At 46.3% G+C, this 13,652-nt stretch overlaps 1 protein-coding gene across 1 annotated transcript in view; it reads right to left on the bottom strand.

Annotated features, from left to right (window-relative positions):
* Positions 1-1,726: 1,726 nt before the first annotated feature.
* The window catches only part of TNFSF8 (TNF superfamily member 8), a 30,888-nt gene continuing 18,962 nt past the window's right edge, over positions 1,727-13,652 (bottom strand). Inside the window, exons 3-4 of the mRNA XM_020874410.2 lie at positions 7,728-7,799; positions 1,727-6,270 (exon numbers count right to left, since the gene is read on the bottom strand). Of these exons, the coding sequence (XP_020730069.1) occupies positions 5,876-6,270; positions 7,728-7,799 (467 nt within the window). The 3' untranslated portion in view covers positions 1,727-5,875. The remainder of the gene's footprint in view (positions 6,271-7,727; positions 7,800-13,652) is intronic.

The raw sequence follows: 13,652 nt of genomic DNA, 5'->3' as shown, positions 1-13,652 counted from the left end.
GGATTTTAGGAAGGCTGGGCTCATAGCAACTGGTGCACGGATATTGAAATGTGGATGTTCACACACCAGGGCTTGAATCCCAACTCAGCCACCCCTGGCCTGTGTGATGTTGACCACACCTCTGTGTCTCAGAATCTCAATGTCATTGTTGCTGGCAGTGTGGGGGTAATAATGCCTCCCTCCTAGGGCTGATTTGAGGATTGAATGAGTGAGTACGTGAAAAGTGCATAACATATAAGAGCTTGATAAATGATCATTATTGCTGTCAGTTCCAAGAAAAATGGAAAGCTGTTCTTCTGTCTGGGAGTAATTTGTAAGGAGTGAGACAGGGATGTGAGTTAAGAGGGGATGGGAATAGTGCACATGAGGTGATGGTGGCTGGGACCAGAGGACTGACAGATATTGGACGGATATTTTTGGGTGGGAGGTAGGAAGCAAGGGTCATGGGAGTCTCAGATAGTCCTTGGGATCTGGACACGAGTGAGTGGATGAACATTCCAAAGTCTAAGACTAAACCATTCTAAAGCCTGAGCTGCAAGGGAATAAGGAAAGTCTGTTTTTCACTTTCCCACCTGTGGGGCAGGGAAAGGCAAGCTTGAATAGTTGTGGGATATGACTCATGAGAACATCATAAAATCAGTTCAGGTGGTCACAACAAGGGTATTTCCTTAGTCATAGATAAAGGTAAGTATTACTTAATGAAATGTTTTTCTTCGGTGTGTGTGTGTTGTTTGTATGTGCACGCACAAATGCAGTTGTTTGCAAAGTAGGTTTTCTTTTTTTCTTTTCTCCCTCTCTGGGTCATGGTAAGAAAGTGAAACACAGCTTGCGAGCCACTGCACTAGTCCCTGAGTTCAGTCTTCCACTGCAGGGTCTCAGAGAGAACTCGCGTACAACGTTTACTGAATGTATTGGACTGGATTTTCGGGAAAGAACCAAACTGAATGTAGAGATGATGCAGTCATTGGCAAGAAAATGTCATTTGAAGGCAAGGGGGTTGGTTCACTCACTCAGGGAGACAGTGTGGAGTGAGAAGAGAAAAGAGACCTGAGCCCAAGGAACATGGATGTTTGGTCTCAGGGGAGAAATTTCCTTCTGGTGGTGTGCGTACCCCTCTTGCAGTCTGGATCTTTCATTCATTCTCCAGAAAGAGAACCACGTCCAGGGGAGCCCTGGAGTGCTTTGGCAAGACGTTCCAAGCACACGCTAACTAGAGCTGATTTTTCAGCAGCCTGGCAGAGCCGTGGCACACAGGCTGGCACCTTGGCTGGGGCCTGGCACCACACTGGCACTCAGGACTTTGTGTGGGATGGTAGCACAGAGCCAAGAGGTTCTTAGGAAATACAGAAATGGCTCTTTAGATTCCAGGGCTCCAGCTTGTGAGTTGTGACCTCAGAAGAGTCTTAAACCCTCACTGGTCAAGGCGAACTTAGTAGCTTTAGGGTACTATTTCTAATTTTTAAAGAGAATTCTTTTGCAATATTGAAAAATGGCAATAAGGGATGGGAACTATGCAGGAAGATCCTTATTGCAGCAAGATCAGAAGGCAAGCTACATCCTTATCCATATCCTTATCCAGAGAATGAGCACACTCTGATGTATTCAAACAATGAAATAGTATAACAGCAGTTAAATGAATGAGCTATTAATAGATCTGTGTGTGTCAGCTTAGATAAATCTCAGAACCTTAATGTTATATGAAAATTTCAAGTCACAAAATGCCATATAAAGTGGGATATCATTTATTGAAAATTTTAAAAACACACAGACTTGTACTATGTATTCCTATGGGGAAACAAATATAAAACCATATAAATGAAAGTGTTTATCACTCAGTTCAGTCATGTCCAACTCTTTATGACCCTATGGACTATAGCCCCCGCCAGGCTCCTCTGTCCCTGGAATTCTCCAGGCAAGAATACTGGAGTGGAGATTCCCTTCTCCAGAGAATCTTCCTGACCCAGGAATCGAACCCAGGTCTCCTGCAGAATTGCAGGTGGATTCTTTACCATCTTCGCCACCCGGTGACGGGGGCATGCAGACGCCCAGGCTGTAGTTAGCTCTGGGGAGGGGGCAGGGAAGTGAACATAGCGGGGCGGCTTCAGCTCTACCTGTACTTTTACTGTTTAAAAGAAGCAGAAGCAAATATAGTAAAATATTAATAGTTATTAAATACTGGTGAGTCATGGGAGAAATACTACTTTCTGTTCTTTTCATAATTAAAAATAAATACAAAAATATATAAACTTTGCAGTGCCCAGAGCAATAATCAGGCTTCTTCCCCTGACCCCAGTTTAAGCAGATGACCTGTAAAACAATTATTAGGGGACAGTGTATATACATACATACATACACATATGCATATATAGAGTATACATATATGTACATGCATACATACACACCTACTTACACACACATATATATACACTCACCTATCTATGTAACCTTAAATAAAACAAGCTTTTAATTTTTTTACTGCAAAATACTGTTCATATTATATATTTCTTCATTTTCTGAGAGATGAAACATTCATGTCATGGGACCCTAAACTTTTACCATGATTTGACCATGAACAAAAATCTACAGACCACCTGTCTCACATTTGAATGATGATCCTGAATTGTTTTGAGAGTCAGGGAGAAACAGAGGAATCCCTGAGGACTGAGGCCTGCTTCAGAGCAGTGCTTGATCGATGTGACTTGAGGAATTATGAAAAGGCTAGAAGGAAATGGCTACCCACTCCAGTACTCTTGCCTGGAAAATCCCATGGACAGAGGAGCATTGTAGGCTACAGTCCATGGGGTTGCAAAGATTTGGACACGACTGAGTGACTTCACTTTCACTTTCACAGCGGGGGCAGAGGGGTCTGGTGGGTAGTAATGGGGTCAGGAGGCTGGGCTTAAATCCCCACTTCAGTCTCTGCCCTGTAGTGGGCTTGCATTCCAACACTGGCTCAGCTGATGTCTCAGTATCTTTCCAGAGATGACACTCACTGATTCCTCTGTGCTGTTAACGGCTTTGTCCCCCAGCGCCAGGACAGTCGGCGTGTTCCAGGGATTCCGGAAGGCTCCCTCGTTCGGTGAATCCTGCCCAGTTTCTCCTGCACTCCTTTCTTTGGTTCCTGATCCTATCAGCCCCCCTGGACCTGCAGGGCCCTTCTCCCCGCTAAGCATTGTGTGATGTGGGGATTCTGAGAAGAAATTGGATGAGGAGGCATCCATGTGTGATGAAGAAATGGGTGAGGAAGAAGTCCCCAAATATGGAGAAAGACAGTCCTGTGAATTTTCCCAAGGGCAGATATACATCTATACTCACTTGTTATTATTCATCAACTCGTCCATCACCCTGCTCTGCGAGTTCTGCAAGCATTGTGTGTGTGTGTGTGTGTGTGTGTGTGTGTGTGTATGTATGTGTGTGTGTGTATGTATGTGTGTGTGTGCGCGTGTGTGCGTGTGTGCGTCTGTGTGTGTGCGTGTGTGTGTGTGCGCGCGCGCGTGTGTGTGCGGTGTGTGTGTTTATGTGTGTGTGTGTGTGCGCGCGCGCGTGTGTGCGTGTGTGTGTGTGTGCGCGCACGTGTGTGTGTGAGTGTGTGTGTGTATGTATGTGTGTGTGAGTGTGTGTGTGTGTATGTATGTGTGTGTGTGAGTGTGTGTGTGTGTGTGTGTATGTGTGTGTGTGTGTGTGAGTGTGTGAGTGTGTGTGTGTGTGTGTGTGTATTTATGTGTTGGGGACGGCAGAGAAAGCATGAGTGAGCACCAGATGAATTTTTACCAAAGAGGCATAATTTTAGGCAGCCTGGACTCCCGGTTTGACTTATTTTACTTGCATAGATGGCGTCATTTGCTCACAGCATTTGCAGGGGCTTGGTAACCCTCAGCGAGTGGCAGAATTCCATTTTAAACTTTCTAGGCCATCCACTCCATATGGGTTGCCATTTTCTTTTCCGGGGGTCTTCCCAACCCAAGGATTGAATCCAGGTCTCCTGCATTACAGGCATATTCTATACCATCTGAGCCACCAGGCATTCCATATTATCCCCACATTGGGTTATTAATGATTATTAATATGATTATTATTCTCTTATAATTCTTTGTCTTGCTACTGGATTCCTTTAAATTCTGTGTCTTCAGATGCTGGCTTTCAGGCCATTGCTCGACAGAGACTGAGATTAGGAACCCCTCAGGAGGTAAATGTCAGGTACCTCTGCTCTGGAGTGTTGGTTAAAAATGAAAATGGAAGCTTTCTCAAGTTAATATATGAGACAGTAGAAAATTTACTTAGCTTCCACATGCTTAGGTTGCAGATACTTTTTCAAGAATGCAGGAGTTGGTTTCATCAGGATTCGTTTGTCCTACAGAGTTAGGGTGTAAATGCCAGGTGCCCCCTTATTCTGTGGCTTTGGGTCCTCAAAACCTATGTTTTCTTTTTTACCACAGACCACTTGACTTGCTGAATTCAACATCTCTTCCAATGCCCACTCCTCCCAAAGAATCTACTCCAGAAAGTGTTGAAGAGAAATGTAGACTTTACTGGACATTTCTTAGTGGAGACCTAGAAAGCGGTCTCTAACACCCGGCTCAGCAAATTACTTTAATCTTTCCCTTAGCCATTTCTATTCTCTGAAGTTCCTCTCATCCATACCACCACTGCTGTTCTTTTTCTTCCCTTCTTTGAAACCATTTCTAGTCCTTCTCTGACAAACTTCCCTGAGCTCCGACTCCTTTCTCTTCTTTCCTCCTGACTGAGAAAAATGCAAACTTTACTCCCTTCCTTTACATAGCAGTTAAGGCATTCCTTTTTCCTCTGAAGCATAACTTCACGAGCTTATATTTCAAGTCAGTGGTCCTTCTCTCAAACAAGGTGCTCCCTCACAGACGGACAAACGTAAATGTAGGTTGAAATGTCCTGGCCATCCAGATCAGGAGAGGAGGCGGCCGTTCGTCAGAAGTCCTCACCATTTTCAGAGTCATTGTCTGTCAACAACACAGTGAGGCCTTAAAAACCCTCCACAGAGTTGTTTCCTGAGAGCTGTTTGAAGTGGGGAAAGAGTTCATGTGGGAGACAGCAGCCGCTCTTCTCTTACCAAACGGCTGATCACCGTGACGGCTGCATGCGCGCTGAGTGCCTGCCGAACTCACGGCACTTTCCTGACGGGAAACAAAAGCAGTCTGTTGCTGTCCTGTTGTCACTCTCAGTACCGCCGGAGTCAAGCCTGGCCGGGTGGTTTTCCAAATACCCGCAAGACAATAGACGCAGGATGGTCAGTTTCGCAGACTTTAGATCCTACTGTTGATTCCGTTTGTCAAGCAAGGTGCCCCGCCCCTCGTCCCCAACTCCCGACTCTGCTGAGGTGACGTGACAGCCGGAAGGCTGTGAAGTGCTGTCACTAAGTGCCAATGTGGGGGCCTTTCCTTTGGCAGGGGGCTTCGGGAACAGCACCTGGGATCTTAGTTCTCAGGTCTGTGACGAGAGAGGCTGCTCTTCTGAGATGGAGGAGACTTGGAAAGATTAAAACTCAGCCCCTTGGCTTTTCTGACATGAAATCCAAGTTCCAGGGAAGGGAAAGGACTGGCTCCGGGTCACACAGTGAGTTAGTGATGGGGCTGGGCCTAAACCCATGCCTCCTGGTTCCCATGTGTGGCTCTGTCCACCATGCCACATTGCGTCCCTGCCTTCTGTCTGGAAGATACTTCACTCAAAACTCTCTTTTTAACCCTGAGTTGGATCTTCCCAGGGGATGGAAGTGTACTATTTAATTCCCTTTGTGTTTTTCAGTCTTGGCCTAAAGTTTTCTTTTTTTTTTCCCCAAGTGTCTGGAAGGATAAGTGCTGTGTGGTGGGGAGCTGCTTTCTTCCCAAAGGCCAGGAGGGGTGGTTCAGTCTGAACTACTGTATAAGAAGACGGACAGCACGTTCTCAAGAGGAAAGGTGTTTGTGTCCACATATTGGAATTTATCCACCTCGACCGATATGGTGGTGTTGACCTGAAGGTGTTCCAACAAGAACTGGGAGAGGTTCTGGTATATGTTTTTGGTTTGCACTCCAGACTCACACACCGTCACCAGCGTCTGCTTTTTGACATCTTTGTTGATGAGGAGCTCCAGCTTCAGGTCTACCGAATGCTCTGGGCATTTCACAAGAAACTGCAGTTGGCAGATGATGAAGTACCAACCTGGGAACTGGATCACCAGGTTCCCATCCTGATATCTGACTCCATGGATGATGCCATCTTTGTTCCAAGACAACTTGGATTTGTTTATATGCTTTGACACTGGAGGAGAAAGACAAAAGGACCTCAGAGTCATTAGGCAAATTTCAGATGCAGATTAGAAAATTTGAAATCTTTATTCAAGTTTTCCCATTCAAGCCCCGTGTTTTCTATAATAATGCCTGCTGGTTCAGCCATCTGGAATATCTTGCATGTTAGTCCTAGGCATTGCTGAGTGTTTAAGGTACAGGTACAAAACCATCCCTCTGCTTTTTCTCTAAAGCGTAAAGCTGGAGGGTCAGAAAACACACAGTCCTAGACCTTTATCCCCTACAGAGGTAACTGTTTTCCACTTAATCATTTTATCACTCTGTTATTATTATTATAAGTTCTACTTTTCCCTTTTCAGACCATAAGTTCCTGGACTGTTCTCCTTATAAGTTTTAGACTATCATGGACATATATTCAATCAATCAATGAACATTTGATCAATAGGGGACTGCTATTGGGTAAGCATTGCACAAAGTATCAGAGAAAAAGCATTCAGTTTTGTTCAATTAGTAACCAATTCAGGCATCAAGAAGTCTAGGAGAACCTCAGTCTGTTCTTTCACATTCAGATGCATCCCTTAACTGTTCATTTTCTGAAGTTTTAAATGTCTTCCTCTCTTTAAAAGGGCAGCCAGACACCACTGTGTAGACCTCTCAAGCTCACATTAAGGGACCCCTCCCAGCCGGGATTCATAGAGGAGCAGAGAATTAGCAGGCCCTCTAAGCAGGCATGTTGGTGTCAGAAGCCAAGTCTCTTGAGTCTTTTCACTGACAAGTCAAAATCAGCCCTGATGGGTCCAGGTGTCTTTCAGAATTGGGAAGCTGGCATGTTCATTTTAATTGCTTTCCTTTAAACCTTGTTGCAATTCCACTGAAGAATGAAAACTAATCTAACTGCAAAATTGAATTTTGAAAATGAACAGGATGGCTATTGCAGAGAATCTTGGCCATCTCCGCTGTACCTCATCTATCCTAGCATAAATGCCTCTTATCAGTTCGTCTCTAAGGAACCTCTTACCTGAAGCATGCTGCAATATGCAAGTGGGGCCTGTGCCAACATGGTCATTAAGCTATCAATCTGGACACCAGGAAGTTTTGTGACTCTCTTGTGAATGACTCGATAGAGGCAGAGATTAAGAGCCTGCTTCCCACATATGAGGGAAAGGACAGTACCCTTGGCCTGAATGAAGATGGGTGGGGGTGGAGCACCAATTCCCTCACAGGCCAGGCAGGCAAATGTAACAGAGTGAATGAAGTTTAGGAAGCAGGAATCTTGCAGCTTTTGAGAACAATGCTCTCCCCTCTCCCCCTAAGCCATTTAAATTTAAATTATAAAAATGGATCACACAGGTTAAACAAAATACACATGCAGGTCACGTTTTGGCACTTGTGACCTCTGGCTTAGAAATCTGAGAAAGGCCATAGGAAGTGACCCTCATATGGTTGGGGTTCCCGGTTTTGGTTACTGACCTTGGAGGTAGGCCCATGACTTCTTGAATGGAGCCCTTTCCAGGATACATGAGATGTCCTCTGAGCAGTTCCCTAAAAATAAGAATGCACGTTAAATGCCTCTCTCTGCTCTGGGAACTGGAGACACGAGATCTTTTCCCATGACCCTTTGATGGAGACAATTACGATCCTGTTTCCATTTGGGGGATAAAAGGAAAACCTGTTTTTTTCTCATTTTGCCATCAAGTACCTTAGGAGTTTTGTTTTTTTTTTCCTTTAAATTTGATTGCTTCCACATGGACTTTTACAAAAGATTGTGGAAATTGGAGGAAGGAAATAAACAGGGCCTGAGTTCCTGTATGTACCTGGTGCCATTCTTGACACTTAAAATACTCCACCTCACTGGATTTTTGCAACAGCTCTGTGAGAGAGGGCTGATTAAATCCCTTTGGAGATAGAAAAAAGCATGGGCACTATACACGTTCAGTGCATTGTCTTGTGTGACTCAGCCAGGCAGTGGTAGTTAGAACACTAAGGCTGGTAGTGATTACTGCCATCCTTCCTTTGAGAGTGTACTCATGTGCTGATTGAATTCTCAGAATAGCTCTGCAAGGCTAATGCTGATGTCCAGACGTGGTCAGCAATACAAGGTCATTGCAAGTTGGAGGAAACCCTGATAGCCACTCCCATGTCTATCTGATTTCAGAGACCAGGCTTCCTCCTCAAGGCCATTTTGCCAAACAGAAGAGGTAAACACATCCTAGTGTTCAATTTTAAAAGGATATTAGATCATAGAGACCTAAGCAGGGAGCCTGCTATATGGAGCTTCCTTGGCAGGGAGAAAAGACAATGTTTATGTCATTGTGGAATTTAAGAAATCAGAATATTTTTAATGTATTCACTGGTGATGGCAGCTTCATTTCTTAGTATAGTAACTATTTTGTATGCACAGAACCAAGCTATACATTTCCTGCAACGACTCATGAATTCAACTTATTCTGGGCATTTTTTTCTTCTCGTTGGGTCTTGGTTTCCCTCATCTATAGAACTGGCAGATCTAGGATCTGACATTGACATCTTTTTGATGATGTCACCAGAGATGACAGAGATGACCCGATGATTCCATCTGTCAGAGACTAGGCAGCCATTCAGTCAAAGTGACCACATCCTAGCAGGCTTGCTCACGGGGATTTTAGAGAAGCATCTGTTGGACTCGCCACAGTCTTCTACATTGTCCTCTGTCCTGGCCTGGGAAAATCCCTCCTGGCCTTCCTTACAGTGGGGGCTTGCAGTGGTAGAAAGTTAAGTGAAGAGTTCCCCCTGCTGTCTGAACAAGCTCACTGCTAGAGGCACCCCCAGCAGAAGCAGGGGTCTGTTTTCATTCTTATCTCCCCTGGAGGTGTAAAGAGGCTCTGGTCCACAGGTCTCTTTGGTGAGGAGGGCTGGAGGGCTAGATGCCATTGTTCTTTTGATTTCATCTCTCACTCATCCTCCAGCTAGGGATCTTGTCCTGCCTGCAGCCCACTCTTGGGTTGTGTACAGTCACAGCAAAGGAGGCAACGAGGACTGCTCATTCTTTTTTTTTTGAGCCATGCCCCACAGAGCTTATGGAATCTCAGTTCCCTGCCCGGGGATTGAACCTGGGCCAAGGCAGTGAAAGCCCGAGTTCTAGCCACTAGGCCACCAGGGAACACCGAGGGCTGTTCATTCTTAAATGCGCTGTGGCTATGAGTAGAAGGCCCAGCCTTCTTTTTTGGGGGCTGTGGAACATCAGGTCAAAAGGAATCGCAGAGAGACATGTCTGGCTGTGTCTCTTTGCTTGGAACCCCTTTCTGACCCCACTGTGACTGCAGGATCGGGGCCAAGCTCCTCCCCATGGCATCTGTGTTCCGTTGTGTCCTAATCCCTCATGAACAATGCAGCCTCCTCCCACACCTTCCCTCTTCCCCTTGTTGGTCTCTTGTACTTGTCCCAGCAGTAGAAGTGGTGGTGCTGGGAATAATACTACTAGCTGACACACAGTGACTAATGGCTGTTTTCTTTTTACTCTGCTAAGCCTGTTACATGCATTATTTTATTTCGTTCTCACCATCACCCCACAAGAAAGGTACTCTAGACACTTCTCTCGTACATAAGGAAACTGAGTCTTTAAAAGTTACGTGGCTTGTCACATTTTCATAGCTAGTCAGTGGTAGAGGGGCAATTCAAGCTGAGGCTGTCTGACTCTAATGCCCGAGTGGATTTTTGACCATTCTACTGGAGGTTGGGCCCTTGGGATGCCCCCAATTACACTATGTTGGTTTTCCATTTCATCTGGAATCCTCCTCTTCACTGGCAAGCTGTGCCTTGTTTAAAACACTGCCTGGCAGCCACCCGCTCTGGGAACCCTTCTCTGACCCTCCCTTCCATTTGCCTATTTGCCTTCTCCATGGACCATGCATCCTCAGGGCAGAGACTACTGTTTCCACATCCCCACTGCCAGCCCAGAAGATACTGTGTAAATGTTTGTTGAGTTCAATCATGTAGTCTGTCTCTGCTCCTTCCCGTGGATGTCAGCTCAGTTCTCAGGGCTTGAGGAAGGGAATGCGGATGCTTGGCCTGACCTCGCCTTCTGGGCTGGACGACACCTGGCCTCATTCTCTCTTTGGTCCTGCAGGTCAGGCTAGATTACACGGGAGGTTAAGATTCAAGCCTTTGGCTCAGGCCAGCACATCACACCGTGAACAGACTCTCCTCCTCGGCCACGACCCCTCCCACCTTGTCTCTTGTGGCATCTGTCAGTTGAGCCTCTCTTAACAGGTGGATGTAGAAGTAGGTGGATGTAGAAGTACAAGCCTGGACTTGCCTCTCACACATGCAGGTTCTTTTTTTTTTTTTTTTCTTTCCCCTTTGGTCTTTGCATGTTTGTTGGGTTGACCTCAGCTGTAATTCTGAGAAACCCAAGGATGGAAAAAAAAAAAACTTATTTTGAAGCTTTTGCATTTCCTGAAATCAAATGCCATGGTGTGTCTTAGTTTTTCTTAAAGAATCTGTTAGATGTTTTGAAAAGAAGGGAAGACAGAGGCAACTCTCCTGAAGAATGACATCACTGAGTTGGCTAAGGGAAGGGACTGGGGAAGCAGGGCTCCGGAGGAGCTCTCGGTGGAATGGAACTGCTGAACGTGGAGAGGAGCCTGGAGAAGGCACACTGCTGGTCCTAAGCATCTCTCAAGGCCGTTAGGAGGGCCAGGGCTGATGGGGGCTGGCTCTGTGGGCCCAAACAACATGGCTCCTGGAAGTTTAGGGAGATAAATAGCGAATGCCGCTCTTGTCCCCATTTCCCAGATGAGGCAGTGGGAAGACTTTCATTAAGGACATACAGCATACACTGCAAGTCACAGTGCTGGCAGCTCAAATACTGGACCAGTCAGTGCTGTTCAGAAATGTGTTGGGCTGGTGTGAGAGTCATGTGACTCTTGTCAAGACCTAGATGAATGTTCCATGGGTCACCAGCCATGTGGCTTTGAGTCTCCTTATCACCCTCTGAGCCCATGATGTGATCTTTTTTGGTTATGAGACAGGAATCCTATAGTATTCCTGGAAGTTTGAATTTGGGGAGCATTGGGAGCAAAACATACCTCTCTTTCATTTATTTCCCAACCAAATTAGCTGCACCTAGGGGTTTAATTTGAAGAACTAAACACTAGGGAGGGGAAGTGAGAACAGTCCGCACATCTTGGCAAGTAGATGGCCCAGGAGTTAGAATCTAGAACTTTTCTTTGTCTGGGCGGTTGTGTCTCAAGCTAGATGAAGAGCAGGGTGGATCAGATGATCCAGTAGGGCCCTTCTAGCTGACTCTAGCTGGCTCTGTAGACTCAAGTGTACACTGCCAGGCCTGCTGCAGGGACACAAAGTCAGTCCCAGCTCCAACTGTCTTATCTTTTGAGCATGTTTCTCTACCCCAGCTAGGAGTCTGTCTACACACATTAAGATTTCCGGACACCTGTAGCAGTAGAACAGAGTGTTTTAGGTCTGGGAATAACCTAAGTTATGAACGACCTGGTTCTGTAAGGGTTTTCATGGTTCACAGAACTGGAAGTTCCCTGAGAAATCATTCGTCCCAGCCTTGGTAACTACATAACACACGTGCTCCCCAGTGTTACCCCCACAAGCAGACTTGTCCGAGGTCACCCCGAGTCAGTGGTGGGGCTGGGCCACAGTCTGGACCCCTTGCCTCTGTCGGGCATTCCATCTTCCAGACAACTCAGGTTCTCTGTGGGTACTCCTGAGAACCAAGGTCTTCAGGTGGGCAAGACTTGTAAGCCATCCTCTCAAGCCTCAGTCTCCTCTAGAAGGATCATGAAATTTTCTTGGGCTTTGTTAGGAAGCCTGGAGAGAAACATTTGCCAACAAAGCCCTCCTGGTCAGGTGCATAGAAGACAGAGACAGGGAGAGAGATGTTGCTTTAGGTGGTTGGAAGGGTCATGTTCTAGATAGAAGTCAGAACAATGCAACATGAAGATGGGAACCCTTCTTGAGATCTCGAAATATTAGACCCAAAAGGACCACTGGATGCCAAGTTGACTGTGATGCTAGGTTTACGAGTGGAGAGGCTGAATCCAGAGGGACTGGCTCAAGACCGCACAGTAGGTTAGTGGCAGAGCTGGGTCCAGAGCACAGAGTCCCTGACTCCTAGTCCTCGGCTCTGCCCTGGTTTCCAGTCTTCCCATGCAGCAGAGAGGCTTAAATGTAGGGATAAGTGGGTTTGCAGCCACCATACACACTGGCCTGAAAACTGACTAGACAGCTATGGGTGCCTGGAAAACAAGCACTAATGAGCCATCTGGACTTCCTCTTCCCAGGGGAATGCCAGCCGGTGACTTCAGATTCATGGGCTGAACCCTGCCAAGTAATAAGTCAGGGGCTGTCAGGCTTCCATTAAGATGCAACAATGCCCAATGGGGCAAAACAAGCCACACCTACCATTCCAGCCAGAAAGTATGTGGTCTGAGTGCCAAGTACCTTCCAGGTTAATATTGGAGCAAAACAGACACAGTGCATCTCAAAGAAAGCACCTGGGTTCTGGTCAAGGCTTCTAACATCAGACTTGTCACTTCCTGTTGCTGCTGCTGCTTCTGCTAAGTTGCTTCAGTCGTGTCCGACTCTGTGCGACCCCATAGACAGCATAGACGGCTCCGCCGTCCCTGGGATTCTCCAGGCAAGAACACTGGAGTGGGTTGTCATTTCCTTCTCCATCACTTCCCGTTACTGACCCTCAATCACTGCATCTGTTAAGTGGGGCTAGTAACAGTCATCCCCAACGTGTGCATGTTGCGAAGATACAGTGAGGTTATGGATGTCAAATGGCCTGTACAGCACACGGCTTGGAGGGATACCCAGCACGCTGTAGCCCCCTCTTGTCCCACTCCTCTTTCCTTGGTTCTTAAGTAGCACAGCTTAGCAGCGCTCTTAGCAGACTTGTCTGGCCAATGAGACGTTCATTAAACCAGAGCCCATGACGTTGTCTGGTGGACTGAGGTTTCTTAATTATGTACCTAAGTGTTTGAGGCCATTGGATGCTCTCAGGAAAGTGTGAATAGCCCTTCGTCCACCTGTTGGAACTATTTTAATCCTTCCAAGAAAGAGAGGAATCGTCCTTATGACTCTGCGTCTACCATGTCCTGGCTTCTGAGTTCCACCCTTTTGGCGCAATATCCAGGAGAGTCGCAATAGCGACATCTAGGGGAGAGCCTCGCCATTATCGGTGGAATTCGGAATCAAAGTGAATCCTTAACCTAAGGGTTATTTCAGCTGACTTCAGTTTCCTTGGCTAACTAGCCGTGGGGAAACTCCAGAATAGGCCATTTGTAAACAAAGGACTAAGTAGCCTTGGGTTTACAGACAGCAGTTGAGGAGTAGCTATTCTGGCATGCTCAGTGTTAAACACATAGAGAGTCACCAGTAAAT

This window comes from Odocoileus virginianus, chromosome 31 (genome assembly GCF_023699985.2).
Source record: "Odocoileus virginianus isolate 20LAN1187 ecotype Illinois chromosome 31, Ovbor_1.2, whole genome shotgun sequence".
NCBI classification, from domain to species: Eukaryota; Metazoa; Chordata; class Mammalia; order Artiodactyla; family Cervidae; genus Odocoileus; species Odocoileus virginianus.
Note: the sequence above shows the minus strand (reverse complement) of the source record. Positions and strands in the feature narration are given on the sequence as shown.